The 19,249-nt window shown below is 43.4% G+C and overlaps 1 protein-coding gene across 3 annotated transcripts in view; it reads right to left on the bottom strand.

The window, feature by feature from the left end:
- SPDEF (SAM pointed domain containing ETS transcription factor) overlaps positions 1–10,240 on the bottom strand; it is a 30,477-nt gene extending 20,237 nt beyond the window's left edge. The window contains exon 1 of one of the 3 annotated variants that reach the window (XM_081195866.1): positions 9,783–10,240. Coding sequence is in view for 1 of the 3 variants with exons in the window: in XM_081195865.1 (XP_081051991.1) it covers positions 7,516–7,597 (82 nt within the window). In the remaining 2 variants the exon portion in view is untranslated. Of the gene's footprint in view, positions 1–7,515; positions 7,625–7,704; positions 7,744–9,782 lie in introns of those variants that run through there. The other 2 variants (XM_081195867.1, XM_081195865.1) reach the window with 2 other exon arrangements.
- Between the last annotated feature and the right edge of the window lie 9,009 nt (positions 10,241–19,249).

Here is a 19,249-nt window from a genome sequence, read left to right as displayed (position 1 = left end):
CACTTGGCCTGTAAAAGTCCCCCCTCCCAACCCTGCTCTAAAGCAGTCTTCACCAACCTGCTGCTTTGCATATGTTGCTGGACTACAACTCCCATCAGCCCCAGCCAGCACACTGGTGGGAGTTGTGGTCCAACAATCTCCGGAGGGCACCAGGTTGCTTTAAAGTAATGGTAGCCAACTTACGACACCTGTGAATATCACAAGTAGCTGGTAGCTTATGGCATCCCTGAATAGTAGGGCCTGCTGGCTTGGTTGCAGCACAGAGCTGGAACTGCACTCCTGTCTCTTCTACCCACACTTTCCTGCTTCATGGTTGTGCTCACAGCTTGCCAGACCAGAGGCAAAACACACCAAGGTCCCAAAGAGGCACCATCAAACATTTCAGACTTGACTTCTAGGAACCTGCAGGCCATGACTGATATTGTGGACTACAACTCCCATGGGCCATATCTAGCACTGGTGGTGGGCACAGGTTAGAATCATAGAATCATAGAGTTGGAATAGACCACAAGGGCCATCGAGTCCAACCCCCTGCCAAGCAGGAAACACCATCAGAGCACTCCTGACATATGGTTGTCAAGCCTCTGCTTAAAGACCTCCAAAGTAGGAGACTCCACCACACGCCTTGGCAGCAAATTCCACTGTTGAACAGCTCTTACTGTCAGGAAGTTCTTCCTAATGTTTAGGTGGAATCTTCTTTCTTGTAGTTTGGATCCATTGCTCCGTGTCCGCTTCTCTGGAGCAGCAGAAAACAACCTTTCTCCCTCCTTTATGTGACATCCTTTTATATATTTGAACATGGCTATCATATCACCCCTTAACCTCCTCTTCTCCAGGCTAAACATGCCCAGCTCCCTTAGCCGTTCCTCATAAGGCATCGTTTCCAGGCCTTTGACCATTTTGGTTGCCCTCCTCTGGACACGTTCCAGTTTGTCAGTGTCCTTCTTGAACTGTGGTGCCCAGAACTGGACACAGTACTCCAGGTGAGGTCTGACCAGAGCAGAATACAGTGGCACTATTACTTCCCTTGATCTAGATGCTATACTCCTATTGATGCAGCCCAGAATTGCATTGGCTTTTTTAGCTGCCGCATCACACTGTTGGCTCATGTCAAGTTTGTGGTCAACCAAGACTCCTAGATCCTTTTCACATGTACTGCTCTCAAGCCAGGTGTCACCCATCTTGTATTTGTGCCTCTCATTTTTTTTGCCCAAGTGCAATACTTTACATTTCTCCCTGTTAAAATTCATCTTGTTTGTTTTTGCCCAGTTCTCTAATCTGTCAAGGTTGTTTTGAAGTGTGATCCTGTCCTCTGGGGTGTTAGCCACCCCTCCCAGTTTGGTGTCATCTGCAAATTTGATCAGGATGCCCTTGAGTCCATCATCCAAGTCATTGATAAAGATGTTGAATAAGACCGAAGGCTGCCTTAGACTGTGAAAGCAAAAGGCCTGAGTGATCTTCTGACAAAACGTGCTGTACTTTAAGGGTGGGGACCTTTGTTTGGCTTTCTCTGGCTTTGGCACAGAGGCTGCCTGCTGCCTTTATGTTTATGGGATAGGTGGGGAACTGTTTACATGGAGAAGCTGCTCTAAAAAAGAAGTGGATTCACTGCAACAGCAAGCCAGGGAAATAGCAACTGTCCAAAGAAAGGAAAGGAAAGCTAGTTTTTTCTCTCACAACTCTTAATTAAAACATCAAATCCACAGCTTTGGACCAGTTACAAAGTTCTTCGTTTCCATGATTCTGACTAGGACTCTGAACTCCTTGCTTCTGTAGGCACATTATATACATCCACACTGCAATTTCACTCTCTTTTTTCCACCAGTGAACCTTTTCTAGTGATTAAAAAACATCACTCTCCTTAATTTTGTCCCCAAAGCTCATTAAATGTTCAGTGATTGGTCTCTGCTTCATATTTCTATTATTTCTCTTCTCAAACATTTCCCCTCTATCACCTCACTTTTCTACACACTTGAGCCCACGATTCCTACATCATTATAATTCATTTCAAATATTTCAGAAGGACCCAATGGGCTTTGAATCTGCAGCTCCATGCTACAGGTAGCCACTGGAGTTTTATTTCTTCTCGGTGCTCTTATTAATTTTTCAAAGGCAGAGACAATCTAATTGCTTGGGGCTTAAGCAAACAGCGGTTAATCATAACAGGTCATTAACAGGGGTGGGGGTGTTTCCCCCTTAGTTCCTCGTTGTCAGCCCCAGCACCTTGGAGAGAGCCTGAGACTAAAGCTAAACCCTTTAACACATTGATTAACAATTTTGGGATTTGGCCCAAATTTTGTATATCAAATTATCTCAAAGGAAAGGAAACTATGGCTTAACTTGCGCCAAAATTACCTGGCTTAATGCAATCTTGGAGTGGCCGGGCTCTGCTTGACAGACTCCCAACGCCCATGTTCACAATGGAGTTTGGTACTGACATGGGGTGTGCAGAATTCAACACCCCTGAGAATCACAACTTTGATTTCAAAACGAGACACATTTGTAGTCCGTATGACTTGTAAAGCTAGAGTCAGTGCCTGAATGGGAGACTGCCCAGGAACCACATGTACACTGCCTTCCGTGATGGAAGAAAGGCAGGGTATAAATGCACCAAATAAATATTGTGTCAATAAAAACAGCAGCTTTGAGGTAAATGGTTGTAGCACAGGAATAATGGGCTAGCCCTCTTCCCTGAGAAGTTTGGTCCCAATCCTGGTGGCAACACCTATTTCACAAGTCAAAAACAACCACACAACAGTCACATTATTTGCATAACTTGCAGTTTGGCCCTCAGGCATCTGGCAAGGCAGAGCCACACCTTAAGACATGCGACAGATTTGAAATGGCACAGGGAGTGAGTCAGGTCAGAATCAACAAAACTTGAAGGCTCAAGGGTGGGCTGTCTTGATCTATTGCTAAATGTGGACTATTGAACCCAAATATCTCCCCACCCCATAGGGCATGTCATTTTAGGGGATGAAACTTAATTTTTGCAAATTTCTTCAGTCAGGGGTTTTAAAAATATGTTTTTCAGTGTGAGGAATTCAAATACGCTATTATTTTTGTTACTGGGCAACATTTAGCTTGGTAAGTCTACGTTTGGCGAAGAAGCACATGAACTGCTTTCGGAAAACCAAATAATTTTAATTTTACCTTCTGAAAAGGTTGGTTAATGTCACCACTCAGACTTCCATATTCTCTTCAAGGGCAGCACCAGATCAAGCACTAGACCATTATAAAGGTTGGAAGGCATAGATGTGCCCCAAAGCCTCTCCTCACCCAAAAGGGCTCAGCAGAGGTTGTTGGTAATACGGAGCCCTGGCTACCAGCACTACCTGCTTATATGGAAGAAAGGAAGGTCTAAAAATACTATGATTCTGGACTTGTTCAGAAAGGTAAATAACCACCCCACCTACCACAGGTCACAAAGACCCTTCTGGAGCCCTTCAGCAGTCTATGCATCTCCTTCTGAATTCTGTTGTCTGGCGTCTAAATCTATCTTACTTTCAGTAACCATTCACATTTAGGTCTGGATAACATTTTCTAATGTCATCATGGAACCCAGCTTTGGCTAACTGTTCTTTTTTGCTGCTGGCCTCAACAGAGCTTGGTTCACCTATGCTGAGAGCAGAGAATAAAGCCTGCTCTAGACAATGATCCTATTAATTAAACTTAATTCTGCAGGCAAATAGGTTGGTTTAGGATGAATTCCACAGCAGAGCTCTTAGTAAACATATGCAAATTGATAGCACTCTTTATAGCAGAGGAGAGAGAAGCTCAGATAGCATATATGAGTGCTACATCTGTATTTTCAGTCTGTTGGTGACACAAAACCTGGTAACGTTGCCTGGATTTTCTTACCTTAATTTAAACTAAAGCTGGGCACTGTTCCACCCACTTGTCATCTGTCACACTTTGGGTTCTGCTTTCAGTGATGTCGAACTTGCTGCTGCTCATTTTTTTTAATAGTGCTTTTTGTTGTTTCACTGATTTGCTTTTATTGTATTTTATTTTTTTCCTTCTATTTCTGTAAGCAGTCTAGAGAACACTGCTTTAGGTGACATACTGACTCTGTAAATAAAATTAATCCAGACTGCAAGCCTGTGTGTGGTCTTTACAATGTGAGAGAAACAGAGAAGTGGGACTAGGCTGGAAAAGGATCTTATGTCTATTTTTATTTTATTTTTAAAATTGAGACTCTGCCCTGCAGCTGTGCTTCCAGGGCAGCTCATTCAAAAATAAAGACAGAATAAGAAAGCAAATGCAAATTCAAAAATATAAATGAAAGTCGCAGCAAGAGCTAAAAACTATTCAAATTTTAAAATATTCAAACACCTCTTTATCCTGGGATTTGACACCTAAGCATGGATAGTTTTAGGAGTGTAAGTTGTTTAAAATTGTTTTAACATTGTATTTAATTGTTGTAGCCCACCCTGGGATCTTAAAAATTTGACTCTGGAATCAAGAATTTGATTCTGACTTTATGCACAGCTAGGAAAGAGAAAGTCAATGTGTTGGCACCCTCCAGATATTGTTAGACTACATTTCCCATCAGCCCCAGCCACCATGGTCAGTGGTTAGAGATGATGGGAGTTGTAGTGCATGACATCTGGAAGGTACCACATTGCCTGCCACTGATGTTCGCCAATCCAAATATGGAGTTGAGATTACAGTCTAGACCTTTCCTATGGTTTCCAGTGGTGGTGGTTCCTCACACAGATTACAGAACTCTGAGGGCTTCTTCATACGTGATAATTTTTCCCTACAAAGAGATAATTTCATTTTAATGGGGGAATATACAATCATGTATATGTGTACCTCTGTATGCAGCACACACCAGTTCTCAGATTCAATTGCATTCAGGTATACAACATATCTAGATCAATAGACAGATCAAGATAGCAGCCCTGTCAATCATCAACTTGGCAAAACTCTCAGCTCAATATTTTATTACATTTCCTTCCCTAGAGCGTTTTGTCAGCTGCTTCCAGCAGTATACAGATTCTACCTCACACCAGGCCTAATATCTTAATACCTACCCATTGATCAGAACATCAGAATGAGTGTAGCAGTTCCCACTGCCTGTGCTTGGAATTAGTATTGTCAAGAATGCCTGCTAACTCACTCTAATATGATGAAAGGAGCTGACAGATTTGGTCCCTAGGCACCTTCCAATGCTATGGCATTAGGTACTACACAACAGGGAAAACAAACCAAGTAGAAGAACCACCTGGGTTCTAAGCACTTGGAGACAAAAGTTATCAAAGTTCAGCAGGTTGGGTGCAGAATAACTAAAGCCCTGTTTGCTTTGCCTGCCAGCCAGCTGGTGGGGAGGAGAAGCCAATTAGATGCCTTTTATTGGCTTATCAAATTGGTCATGAAAAATACTTTGCTACTTTAGAGCCAAGTGAAGTTAAGAAACTGGGAAATGGAGATAGCCAGCCAAGGCTGTCAAAATGCCTGGTTATCATCTCTGGAAAGTCCATATTTCTGCAAGGACATTTTAATGGGACTAGATTTCCAGAGCGAGTGTTTGGGGTTGTCAGGATGGTGTGGGTTGCCCTTAACTCGGCAGTCAATTTAAAAGACTCATGCTTACCCTCTAAGGAAGGGGTTCAGCTCAGGCTCAGAATCAAAAAGGAGAACATTGTTTTGGTTGTCAGGTGTTTTCAAATGCAAAGCTTCCCAAAATAAAATTGCTACAATGGCGTGTTAAGATTTAGGAACACACAGATATTTTTGTATCTCATTATAGTCCCACTGTTTTATCAAGTTCAATATTTTCTAGGCCAATATTATTCAGTGCTGAGATGTGAGTAGAACGGTTCATAATTTTCCCTTCGATTCTGATAATTTTCCACCGTGTGCACTTTTAAGAGTCTGAAAAATTCAACTCACAACCCAGATGTTGCACTGCAAGGAAGCTTCCTTTCATTGTCACTGTGAATCGCACCCACCAGCCCACCACAGATCAGAATATCTCACAATTTTGTCTGACACCATGTAGAGAGGATGCTTAATTCAATTGGCCCCACCCACCCCAATATTTCAAGAGCAGAGCCACAGATGCCCTTGAGAACTGTCCCTGGTTCTGATCCACACCTTTTCAGAGAAAGCTCGGTGAGTTCTATTTGTAACCTGGGGGTCTAGGTCTGCTGCCTGACGGAATAGCACTCCTCCATAGGTCACATAGAAAGCCATCCACATCTGACTTGCTTCTCCAGATGGCAAGGCAACCTATACTTCACAGCAGTCATTTACCTACCGTGCAAGTGGACTTGTTAATTAGGTAGATGCAATACTTTGCTGGCCTAGCAGAAGGGTGGTTAACCCATGGCCCTCCAGATGTTGCTGAACTACAACTCCCATCATCCATAGCCAACATGACCAATGGTCAGGGACAATGGGAGGTTAACCACCCTTGGCCTAGTGTCCTGAAAGAACTTTCAAGAATGAATTCTATAAGCTTGTGGAAGTTCAGCAATGGAGAGAATCCCTCCCAGTAATAATATATACTGCACTACTTTTCCTCAACGTTCACCTTTTAAAGATAGGTGGCAGTACAGTATTGCCCCCATTTTGCAGGTGGGAAACAGAGAAGATAGAGGCTGGAGCACCTTGGATTCTGAATTCTTATTCATACTTCACCAAAGAATCAAATGGTTGTGTTTATTTTAAAAAATCCAGATTTAATGTCTCTTCAGCTCCGTAAACTAATGGATGGATCACCACAGCGCTGCCACAGATGTTGATCATTGTGCACAGCATCCTACCTGTGCAAACTGCAGTTGCTACACGTTTGCCACATTCATTTTGACAGCAACAGACAGCTGCTTACCCTGGTATTGATTCTAGTACCAATGCAACGTGAACTACACTAAACCATATTGCAGTGTCTCACTGTACTATACTGTATTGCAGTTTATCAGTGCTTTATATTGCACATTATACTTCATGCTCAAAATTACATAAGGACACCTTGATAGCAAATGGTGCTGTACAGTGCTAATATATGGAAGAACCATATTGTACTGATACAAATTCCAACTTTGTCTCCCAATAACTCTGAATGGGGTAACACACAAGATTATTCACTGACCCAGTTGTGTCCTCTCTTACTCACAGTTATGTTCCCTCTAAAAGGAGCTTTTAATATGCAGAATGCTTCTGTCAGACTTCTCTTTGCTAATATGCTTTATTGAGGAGTCCTTATTAAAATGCCCACTTTACAGATGAACAGTGTGGTTGAGGAAAAACTACTCAATATAACCATGGCTGATCATGGATGTAAGCTCTGATCTCCAAAATTCCCCACCAATGAGAAAAAGAGAGAAATGCCCTGGTGCCACAAAAGCTTTTACTGGCAGTGAGTCAAATTTATTCTCAACATAAAGCCTACAAAGTAAATGGAGTTCTTACCTGAAAAGAAGTAAACATCTTTTTTCTATTGTTAATAAATCAAAGAGTGATGTTGCAGTCAAAAGTTTCTGGGAGCACCCTTTCATATATTCTCACCTTTCTCTCTCCCCAGCACTTCATCCTTAATCCTCAGTTCATCAACCACTCTCCCTCCAAGGAAATTCCCTGAATTAGCCATTTTCAACAAATTGTGTTAAGAGGAAAGATCAGGTTGTCAGTTCTTCCATCCACATTTCGATCGGACAGAAGCATAAGTGGAAAACCAATATCCATGCAACTGTTTACCTGGAGACACTGCAGAGATGCATGGGTAATGGCGCCCCCTATTCTGAGCTGGCTTTGATGTTCCTGTTCCTTTGCGAACAGGTCTTCATGTCCCAGGGTCAGACTGCCCTCTCTCCACCTGCAACTCTATTGATTCCCACTGCTCAGATGGGAACAGCGCAGGGAGTGGTCTGGCTACCAGCAGAACTCCAACCTGAGCATGTCCCAGCTGAGCAGCAGAGCTTGATGTTCCCCTCAAAATGGTGAGAAGCCCCTGTTTATAAATCCCTCTTCCCTCTCCTGGGAAGTTGCTTGCCCGGCAAGGAATCCTGCATCTTTGAGAAATAGTTGTGAAGGGATTTGGCAGGTGAGGTGTCATTTGTGTTTCACTAACCAAGCATAACCACAAAGGGGGGGAAACAAACCAACATGTCAATTTGCCTTTGGCCCTGGGGCAGGGGAACTGAGGGGAGCAGCTTGAAGAGGCTACTGGTTTGTGGTGAGGGGGATAAGAATGAAAGATGCAGAATGGCCTTCTGTAGCTATGTCTCAGCCACCAAACATCACCAAATTAGTTTTAAGTCACGGCTGCTGAATTCTGTTTCACATGTACCTAAAACTACTTCAGTGAATCATTAGAACTGTTACTAGGTTGAGGAGAGTGTGGGGTGTTAGGGGTGTTGTGCTCCTTCTGGGGTAGTTAGTCCACCTTTGGTCCCCACTCTGCACTCAGCCCTCACCTGTGGCTCCTAGGTGCTGTCAGCAGCCACACTCCAGGAACGGCTTTGACTGGTCAGCTAAACCTGGTGAGGGTAACGGATGGGTCTTAAACCCTCAGTGAGTTAGGGACTTCCCCTGCATGCGAAGACAAGCTCCAGCAGATTGAATGGACGAGACCAGTTGTGGGGCCAAGAAGGCAGTTTCTTGCATATGCTGTAGAGGGAAGTGAGGGGCAGATGGGGCTCGTCAACTTGGGAAAGTAGCCCATCTAGGAGAAGGAAAACTCTGATCCTAAACATTTGCTGCCTTGCAAGACATCTTTGAGAGATAACCCTACACAAATCCAGAGTGGAGTTCCTAAGACGCTTGGATGGCCCCTTCCAGCAACTTCTGCAGGCAAGCTGGTGCCAAACGTACTGCTCTGCTTTCCTTTGGACCACATTAGTGGGGCCAAGAGGGGGTTCTTTTTGTCTAGGCAGCCCAAGATCTCCATACACACTGCCCTGGTTTGTGCCTCAGGAAGGTCACTTCAGTGCTACTAACGCAGTGGTTTGACTTCAACCCCCACCCCCGGTACACTCCACTATCTCTCAAGACAGACGGATGCCAACAACCAGTCATCATAGTTACATGCCAGTTATTTATAAGATCTATGCTACACTACACTACACTACACTACACTACACTGCTTTGCTTTAGATGCAGCACATTTGACCCTCCCAAGCCACAGAGCTCCTACCATGAACCCCAGTAATCTACACAGTGCACTGTGGAAATGCTGAAGTCAGTGCACCTAGCACAGCAGAAAATGGCAGAAAAATCTCTTGTGCAACAATTTATTCCTTCCCCCTGCAGCCACCGCCCCCATCACTGGTATGGCTTCTGATACTTCTAGTTTTGAGTTCATGCACCGAGCCAGAAATGCAGTAAGTTGCCAGGTGGACAAGCACAGCAAGAGAGTCCACACGCAAACATGTGGCGCTTGATGGCTTTAACGTCAAGCAATGGTTTTACGTGTAGAATGGCTGTTGCAGATCAAATACAGGGATGACTAACCATGGGGAACATTTTCAAAGGCATAGTTATGTTGCATCAGCAAAACAGTAGTTGCAGGACAACTTATGTATTTTCTCAGGTTGCTGAGAATCCCTTAGATTGCAAGGAAGGGGGAAATTGTACACATTCAGCCAACTGGCATCTGGTGACAAAGAATGGGCTGTTCATGTAAGGGGAAGCCAAAAGGAAAATCTTAAAAATCATAGCTCGCTTACAACAAGACATACATACACATTACTTCAGACAGAGATATAGCATTGGGTTTTTGAAAGCGTGGAGAGGCTTGCTTCTGACATGTATCAGTTAAAAATGTTCACACTTACCCTTTAGGTTAGCAGAGAAGTGGCAGCTATCAGTGGCAGCATCGATCCAGTAAAGTTGTAAGGAAAATGCTCTTGTCAATCTGAAATGCCCCCACTGGGCATGGAGGACTCACAGAAAAGAGGATGGGGACTTGGTTAAGGCAACCAAACAGCTGAGGTTGATGTTTCTTCTTGCATCAGAATCAAATGACTATTTGCAACAGGGCCATGTACTTAAAGAGACATCAAACTTCCTGGGGTGGAAGAGACCACCAAAAGCATCTGCCACAGGTTGTGGAATGCACACAGGCCACCAGACTGTTCAGAGCAGCTCAGTGGCAGGGGCTGAATATGTAAAGAAATGCATTCAGATAACAGGCACCTAACTCTAGTTATGTACCAGGGATAGCCCTGCAGCTGAACTGAACACTAGGAATGCAATGTGTTCAGGAAAAAGCTTCCTTTGCCCATTATATCTAATTCCTTCCTTATTTACCTGAACAAACAAGTTGTGTGCTTACCTCAGTTGGAGGTGTTTAAATATCCCAGCCTACAGTTAACCCTTGAATACGTGAAAATCCCACGTACAAGTCAAACAAGCAAATCCTCTTACCCCAGCAATATGCCCTCTCTGCCTCTATCTTTAAATCATTCAGAACTCCAGCTGGACCAACAACCCTTTGTGCCCAACGCATCCAGAAAGAGAGAGCTTATACACTGCCTGTAGGCTAGCTTTGAAATCTCCTCATGTATATATATGCACTACAAGGCAAACTCAATGGCATGTCATAAGAACATAAGAACGGCCTGCCTGATCAGGCCAGTAGCTCATCTAGTCCAGCATACACATGCCTGTGGGAAACCTGCAGGCAGGAGCTGAACACAAGAGCATTCTCCCCTCCTGTAGTTTTCAGCAACTGGAATTCAGAAGCATCAGTGCCTCAACCATGGAGGCAGAGCATCGCCACCATGTCAGCAGGAGCCTATACTACAGAAACTAGGAGGCAGGTTATGGTGATGCACAGCAACCTAAGACAAACCTGGTGGTTCAAGCCAATGACCCGTCTAGTCCAGAATCCTGTTCTCACAGAAGAATGCCTGAGGGAAACCTGCAATAGGAGTTGGCATCCAAAATGGTGGAGGGCACCAGGTTGGCAAAGGCTATTGGGCAAGTTCAACTATAGTACAGAATCCCTCAAGCTGTAAAAGGGATGCAGTTGTTTGACCTGTGTGTGTGTATATATGAAGACTATCAAAACTAAAAGGAAACAAAGCCACAAATTTCTACGTATAACTTTGTGCATGAAGGCTAGGGGCAAATATGGACATCAGTGTAAATAATAATTATTCAAGGGATGAACAACACTATAATCCCCCCTGTATATACATGCACACGTAATCATATATTTTGCAATTATTATACATGCATAGTTCTACTATCCTCCTTATATGAACTTTTTTGGGACTATCAAGATTAATATCCTGTCTTCTTCCCAAAGCCTTAGGGTAGCTAACAACATCAGTAAAAGTGGGGAGGGGAAACAATAACTAAAAATAGCAGGGAACAAAACATCTGTTTTCAGAGGAACAGTACAGACTCTGTCAAGTACCTGCCAGATAATGAAGAAACAAAAACAACAACAATGGGAGCGTCTGGTCAGCTTAACTGAGAAGGGAGTTCCCTTGTTGGGCACCACTACAGAAAAGGCCTTGTAGCCTCAGACAGAGGCAGCAGCTCTAGTATATATTTGTACACATTAGTTGGCTGGAGAACAGCATTGCAAAATTCAGAAACACAAACTGCCTGAGTATTGGTTCACATACTGTTTCGGATAGAGTGGATCTTGTAGGTTCAGTTATAAATGTGAAGTAAATCAATTTTATTTCCCATTCCTAGTTGAGAATGGTTTTCTGGCAATTCTTCAGCTTCTCTAGAGTATCAGGGGTTCAACATCCATTAGAGCAGAGGCAAATGAATAGAGGTCAGGGAAATAGATAGCTTCTGATACAAAAGAGAAAAAAAGGATTAAATAGTTGGGTTTGTTATGCCAGGAGGGGAAATGGCTGCAGGGGAGGAAGTGACAGAGGTTTATAAAACAATGAGTGACATGGAGAAAGTATGAAAATAAAGGATTCATTCTCAAAATGGAACTCTCTGTGTCTCCAGCGCTGAGTTTTTAATCTGTGTTTAATCGGTGGAGGAGGTATAAAGGGAGCAAAGACGAGCCAGCCAGACAAACGCAGGGAGGAAGAAGCTTCTTCTTCCCACCCCTCCACCCGCTCCAATGCCCAGTGAAATATACTCAGAGTCGCAAAGTGATTTCATGCTCTTTATTCAGCTCAAAGTGGTGAGGAGGAATAAATGAAGGTCCCCTCAAAGTATCTGCTTTATATACATTATTTACACAATGGGCTGCACATGATTGGCTAATTCTGGAAATCTACTGTAAGCCAATCAGGTTGTGGATTCACTTATATCTGGAGCATGATTGGGTGGTTCCTGCCAACCAATCATACTGCTGCATTGTTCTAGGACCAATCAGACTGCTGCATTCTGAATCCTATTGTTCTAGGACCAATCAGACTGCTGCAATTTGGATCCTATTGTTCTAGGACCAATCAGACTGCTGCAGTTTGGATCCTAATCAACTCAGTACATAACACCCAGGCAGTCCCAAGACAAATAAGAAAGCAAATAAGAAAAAGTGGAAAGGTGGGGGACAATAACTGTCCAGAAGTCCTCAGGTGGTTGTGCTCTCCTCAGCGTCTGAAAAAAGCTCATATTTGCAGCTTCCCAGCCTGCCCTCTCCTCAAGTGCAATGCCTCATGGGAGCCGCCATCTTAGTGCAGCAGCTGTTTCATACATGGGCTGGAGCAGCACCAACAGCACCACTTGCAGGAAGGCAGGTCTGCTGCACTTTTAATTTGAGCACTGCAGGAAGAAATCCAACAGGTGAAGCTATCGTGACTAGGACTTGTAAATAAGAATATTTGTGAGGGTATTTAGTGGGGGGGGGGGTTGAGGGGGAAGCCCAGAGTGCCGTCACACAGTGTACATAGGACCAAGAGACATGGACAGTGAGTGAGCTGCTGCGGTGACGTGCAACACCTGTGCTATGTTTGTCTTCCTGCCTGAGCTCATGCAAAACTACACATGCACCAAGGGGAAGCTGGTTGCCTTCCTGAAAGAGAAGGTACAGCAACTTGAGGCCTGCTGATCCACACTTCGAGCTATCACACAAGATGAGGAAATTCTCACTAGAGTGGATTGTCCTGGAACGGAGACGCAGGCAGGATGTCCCTAGGCAGAAGAAAGATCACTCAATGCAGGAATTTAACACCTGAAGGAACGTGACACAAAAAAAGGAGGACTGTCAGGAGCCCTGCTGTGTCTCTGGAGCTCAGAGGTTGGGTGGCCATCTGTCATGTATGCTTTAGGTGAGATTCCTGCATTGCAGGGAGTTGTACTAGATGACCCCCGGGACCCTTCCATCTCTACAATTCTATTTCTATGTTATGTTGTTGTTGTTTAGTCGTGTCCGACTCTTCGTGACCCCATGGACCAGAGCACGCCAGGCACTCCCGTCTTCCACTGCCTCCCGCAATTTGGTCAAACTCCTGCTGGTAGCTTCGAGAACACTGTCCAACCATCTCGTCCTCTGTCGTCCCCTTCTCCTTGTGCCCTCAGTCTTACCCAGCATCAGGGTCTTTTCCAGTGAGTCTTCTCTTCTCATGAGGTGGCCAAAGTATTGGAGCCTCAGCTTCAGGATCTGTCCTTCCAGTGAGCACTCAGGGATGATTTCTATGTTATACATTAACATTAAGACAAAATGGAAAGCTAGACAGTAGGATCAACATGAAGAGTGATATGTGTTCCAACACTTAGCCCTGTGACTTAATCATTATAGGGTATTGAGGTGACTTCTAGCATAAAGGTTTTGTTTTAAAGAACTAGGTACAAAGACAGATGAGATGAACTTTATTGATGGCCAATACCTATGTTCTCTAGGACACTCAAAGACAGCAGACCTCTGATCATAAGATGCTGAGATCAAACAAGAGAAACTGGATACAGTGGTACCTCGGGTTACATATGCTTCAGGTTACATACACTTCAGGTTACAGACTCTGCTAACTCAGAAATAGTGCTCCAGGTTAAGAACTTTGCTTCAGGATGAGAACAGAAATCATGCAGTGGCGGCGCAGCGGCAGCAGGAGGCCCCATTAGCTAAAGTGGTGCTTCAGGTTAAGAACAGTTTCAGGTTAAGTACAAACCTCCGGAACGAATTAAGTACTTAACCTGAGGTACCACTGTATCCCCATCTGTGATAGACAGGCCCTGGATCTACCTCCTGGTGACCCAACAACGAATGGTAGCTGGAAAGTTGGTCAGTCAGGAGAAAGAGGAATTTAAGTTAGATGCTGACATCTAAGTTTATGCACTTGGCTGGCCTCAGTTGAAAGGCAGAATGTGAAGCTGGGTGGACAATTGATTCAACTCGATAGGGAAATCCTTATGAATTATAGCCAATTACATTCAATTCAGAATAGACCCTTTGAAGTTGATGGAAATAAGTTAGTTGTGCCCACTGGATATGACACTATGCTTTTGCTTTTATTTCCTCCGTTAACTGCATTCCTTGGTTTCTCATTTTCCACAGCCCCTCTACACAGATGGTAGAGTCCAAGTTCAGACAGGTAAAACCAGATCCTGCTTTGTCACTAAGAATAGATTTATTGAACTGTCAGGCAAGATCATCCTTTTTGTTTTCTGGTAACATGGCAGATCCTCTCTGTTCCTCAAGAAGAGTAGAATCTGCGGATTCCATTTTTTAAAAAAACAGTGTAGTACTAAGTAAATGCTGCTTTGTTATCAGAGAGGAAATGGCAATCTCTTGTTTGCTTTAGAATGTTAAAGTGCCACTTAGCAGTCCAAGACATTACAGAAAAACTCCTTTGCCATCAGTAGTTCAGGCTGTGGTTGATCCAGAGGGGAAAGGTCCCCATTTCCTTCACTAGTTTCTTTGCAATGGAAAGCCACAAGACAGATAAGCGCACAATCAAAACACTGTTTTGCTTCTAAAATTAAAGGATGCCTACACATTAAAGTTTCACAAGCACTGGCATAAGCACTCCATGTACATTCCCATGCTATCAATAACTTAGAGGGGTTTAAGTCTCTCTTTTGAAATACTGTATATCAAAGTTATCTTATCGTGGTGGAACAGTTTTCTCTAGATTGCCTCCTTTGTCACTGCGGGTGGCTTTTTTCTTTTCTCATTTTGAGGAGTACTTTATAATCCAAGTCAGGTTTTACACACGTGGCAGGAGGTAGGGATGGGACTCTGGTTTGCTAGAGCCAAGTAACTTTTCATTAACTAGCGATGTTCAGTGGAAAACAAGTGCCCCACATCCATTCCAACTGGCTTCCCCTCTTGTCCTTGTACGAACTGGCAGCACCTGATCCTTCATGGCAGACTCACAAACTGCAAGACAGAGTTGCACTTTCACTGGTGGTCCCATTTGCCTGTGTAAGAACCTAAACAGCTTTCCTCGGCCCAGCAAGGAATCACATTGTGCAGCTCACCTTCCCACTAGGAAAGGTGAACAATGGGATATATTTCAGGATTAACTTAGTTCATAGAAATACTCATCCTCTAAACCAGGGACGAGGAACCTGTTGCCCTCCAGATATTGTTGGTCTACAACTCACATTATCCTTGACAATTGGTCATGGTGACCGGAGCTGATGTGAGTTGGAGTCCAACAACATCTGGAGGGGCACAGGTTCCCCATCCTTGCTCCAAACAAACCACACTGGGATCTTTTTGATGAAGGCTGGTATACAAATTACATAAAAAAACAAAGAGTATACAGTGGTACCTCAGGTTAAGAACTTAATTCGTTCTGGAGGTCCGTTCTTAACCTGAAACTGTTCTTAACCTGAGGTACCACTTTAGCTAATGGGGCCTCCTGCTGCTGCCATGCCGCCGCTGCGCGATTTCTGTTCTCATCCTGAAGCAAAGTTCTTAATTCGGGGTACTATTTCTGGGTTAGCAGAGTCTGTAACCTGAAGCGTTTGTAACCTGAGGTACCACTGTATCATATTTTGCTTTTCTCAGCATGTTACATATCTCGGTGTTATGTTTGAGACTTCTTTTTTGGCTTACATTCGTGCACTGCTTAAAGTTTGGTTCTCTCTATGTAATAAAAACTGGGGTTTTTAAAAAAATCTACTGACTACTAAAAAATCTTATTCCAGTGTTTATTCTATCATGTTCTGATTATTGCCTTGTTTTGCTCCTTGGTCTTCAAGTCTCTCAGTGTAAATTATTATCTCGATTCTCAACTCTTCTTGCTCATCTTTTTCTTTCTTTCTGGCCATGATGACTATTTTCTATCACTGTATGCCTCTGAATAGCAAGTACTGGAAGTCACACATCACGGAGAATTGCTGTGGCACTCATGTCCTGCTTATGGACTTCTTATAGTCATCTAGTTGGCCACTGTGAGAATAGGTTGCTGCACTGGATGGGCATGGGCCAGTGACCTGATTCAGAAGGGTCATGTTATGTGTTTTTCGAGCTGTTTGAAGCAACTGATGGTTACTACTTCACATATGGCAGAGGGAAGCATACCTCTGTTCTTTGTGACGTTCCTGTTCTGCCATTCTTGGTGCTTCCTTCTTCCATCAAAGGCATGTCCTTATGTCCTCTCAACCCTACATGGTAGAAAGATGCTGACTTCCTTTTAAGAGGAGTCTCATGCCTTTCAGCCCTTAAAGACCAGCCACTCACATGCATCAAAGCACTTTTTCTTTTCTTTTTTAGCAAAAGAGAAAACAGGACCATTAATCAAGCCAGTTGATTTCAACCCATCTAATTCAGCAAAATGGCAATGCTGCAAAGGTCCATGCAAAGCTACCAGAAGAGATAGATCAAAAGCCACCTACATGCAGAGGTAATCAGCAGAAAGAAAATTGCTGGGAGGCTACTACCATCTCTAGTATTCTCAACTGGAGTTAATTTTATGTAAGAACTTGGAAGCAGCACTCTGAGCATGTCTCGGCTCCTCCACTTGTACCCTGTCTAAGCAAAGATAACTTTATCATAGTTTATGAATAGAAATGCAGGAGTGTCTTTAAATGTGGAAACTTAAGATATGGCACAATGGGAGAAATCTACCACATAAAATAAACAACCTGACAGCCTTCATTAATTGCTGTTCGAAGGTTTCCTGCAGTTGCTAACATAACGCAGCTTGGAAACAAAGATGAGTTAGCAGGAGAAATGCCTGTGCTGGAGAAGGTTACCTAGCATGAAAGCCACTGGGATCCACAGAGTAAGGGCCCCTGCAGACTGGTGGGTGTACTCTGCAACATGTCACTGGCACAAAAATAGTGCACTAATCGTGGATCAATACTGCATCATCCACTCAGCATTTTGCTTTGTTAGGTGTTAGGTGCTAGGTGCTATTAGGGGCTGGGGTATTGGTTGGGGTTTCTCGTTGGAGGAGTTGTTGCTGTTGTTATGTTGTAGTTATGCATTTTTTCATGTTTTAAGCCACCTTGAGCATGGTTGGAACAGTGGAATACAAATAAAGTTATGTGTATATGTATGCATTTTATTATATTATTTATTGCACTTCTTAGTGCACTTTTTATATACAGTGGTACCTCTGGTTGCGAACGAGATCTGTTCCAGAGGCCCAATCGCAACCTGAAAAGAATGCAACCCGCGCCTGTGCACACGCGGGTCGTGATTCGCCGCTTCTGCTCATGCGCGTGACGTCATTTTGCGTGTTTGCGCATGCGCGAGTGGCGAAACCCAGAAGTAACCCTTTCTGGTAACTCCGGATTGCCGTGGGACGCAACCTGAAAATGCACAACCTGAAGCAAACGTAACATGAGGTATATACAAAAAGTAACTCAAATCAACTTTCAAAAAAAGTAGCACATAAATCAAAGCCAACAGAAAACTAAAACAGAGTGAAACCTTAAAACGCAACATTGTTCAGCAATGTTTCCCATGGTTACTGCATTAGTGCAATCTGGAGAGTCACTCTTGTGCTATAGCACAACAAAAGCAGGAAAACACCCTTACCCTCACCCCCTGGAACATTTGTGGTATAAAAAGTTTCAGAATTTTGGCAGGAAACTGCAGGACACACACCAGTTTGAAACAAAGCAAAATGTCTGCCACTCCACCTGAAACCTTTGCTGAGGCAAAGTGGGACTGAAAGTGGGATATCATGTAATTGTCTCTACGCCATCATGAGCACAAATTATTATAAATGCACAATAAAAAGGACATCTAGAGGGGCCCTCAGTGTTTTCCTAAAAGTTATCTAGCAAAGGGAAACACATGCTGAGCTGCTTTTAGCCATTGTATCAATGGAAGCAATTACACTATTCCTTTTCAGTAGTGTTTCAATGTCTGCAAATTGTCGAACACATCTTCTCTACTATATTCTCTATCCAAAAGTTCCCAGCATCTTCAAAAACACCCTTTTACACTGAAGTAGAAGCCCATTTCTCAATCAAGTATCTTGGACACCTACACCCAATTCATGCAGCTGGGCTTTAAAAATGGATTTTTATTTATTTGTTGGATGTCTTCCTCTTCCAGCAAGGAGCACAGAAAGTAAAGGACAAAACAAGAACTGAAAGAATATAATAACAAGATTCTCAACTGAAACACACATATACTATAGCAGCATCATTCAGGAACTTAAAATAGCAACGTATCAAAACCAATAAAAGTCTTTAAAATTTGGGTTTTTTGCACAATCTATCCAAAGTTAAAAACTTACATTGATTTCAGTTAATTAATTTCATTGACATTAATGGGATCCTAAAGTGCTTATCTTTGGATACAAATACCCTACGGCACTGCCAGTCTCCTAAAATTGTGCAGGAAGTAAAAAGAGAACAGTCACAATTTGGATTCCATTGCAAGCAAGAGAAGTGCTACTCTCCAGCTCTCGTTCATTTGGGAAAACTGTTGACACCCTAGCTAGAATGTGCTCAAGCTTAGAGCTCCAATGGAACACAGTAGCACTGGCAGAGACCATCTTAGGAAAGATGAATCTGACAGAGAGCATTCCAAACTGGCCTATCTTCCCCATGAAAGCATTCCTTCGGCAAACACCCCTGACCTAATAGGAGACAGAGCAGAAGAATCTTTGTGTGTGAAAAGTACACAAAGCAAATGCTTATTACAATAAGGGTCCAGGGCCAGGTTGCGTTTCCAGGGTTTAAAAATATTCAGTTCCACTGCAATTTAATTAATCCCAGGAGACTGTTTACTTTCTCTTTGTGCCTGAAGGGGAACTGTAGCAAAAGGGTTTACAGCGCATCAATTCAAATGCTGCTTTGGGAGTCTGCCAACCTACTGTAGCCTCACAGTGAGACCAGAAAGGCTGAATTTGTGCTAACTCTGGGACTAGAGTATAAGACAGACTGCAGATGGTTTCCCTCTAAGAATTAT

Source organism: Podarcis bocagei (assembly GCF_964188305.1).
Source record: "Podarcis bocagei genome assembly, chromosome: 5".
Lineage (NCBI taxonomy): Eukaryota > Metazoa > Chordata > Lepidosauria > Squamata > Lacertidae > Podarcis > Podarcis bocagei.
The sequence above is the reverse complement of the archived record's forward strand: the minus strand, read 5'-3'. Positions and strand labels throughout refer to the sequence as shown.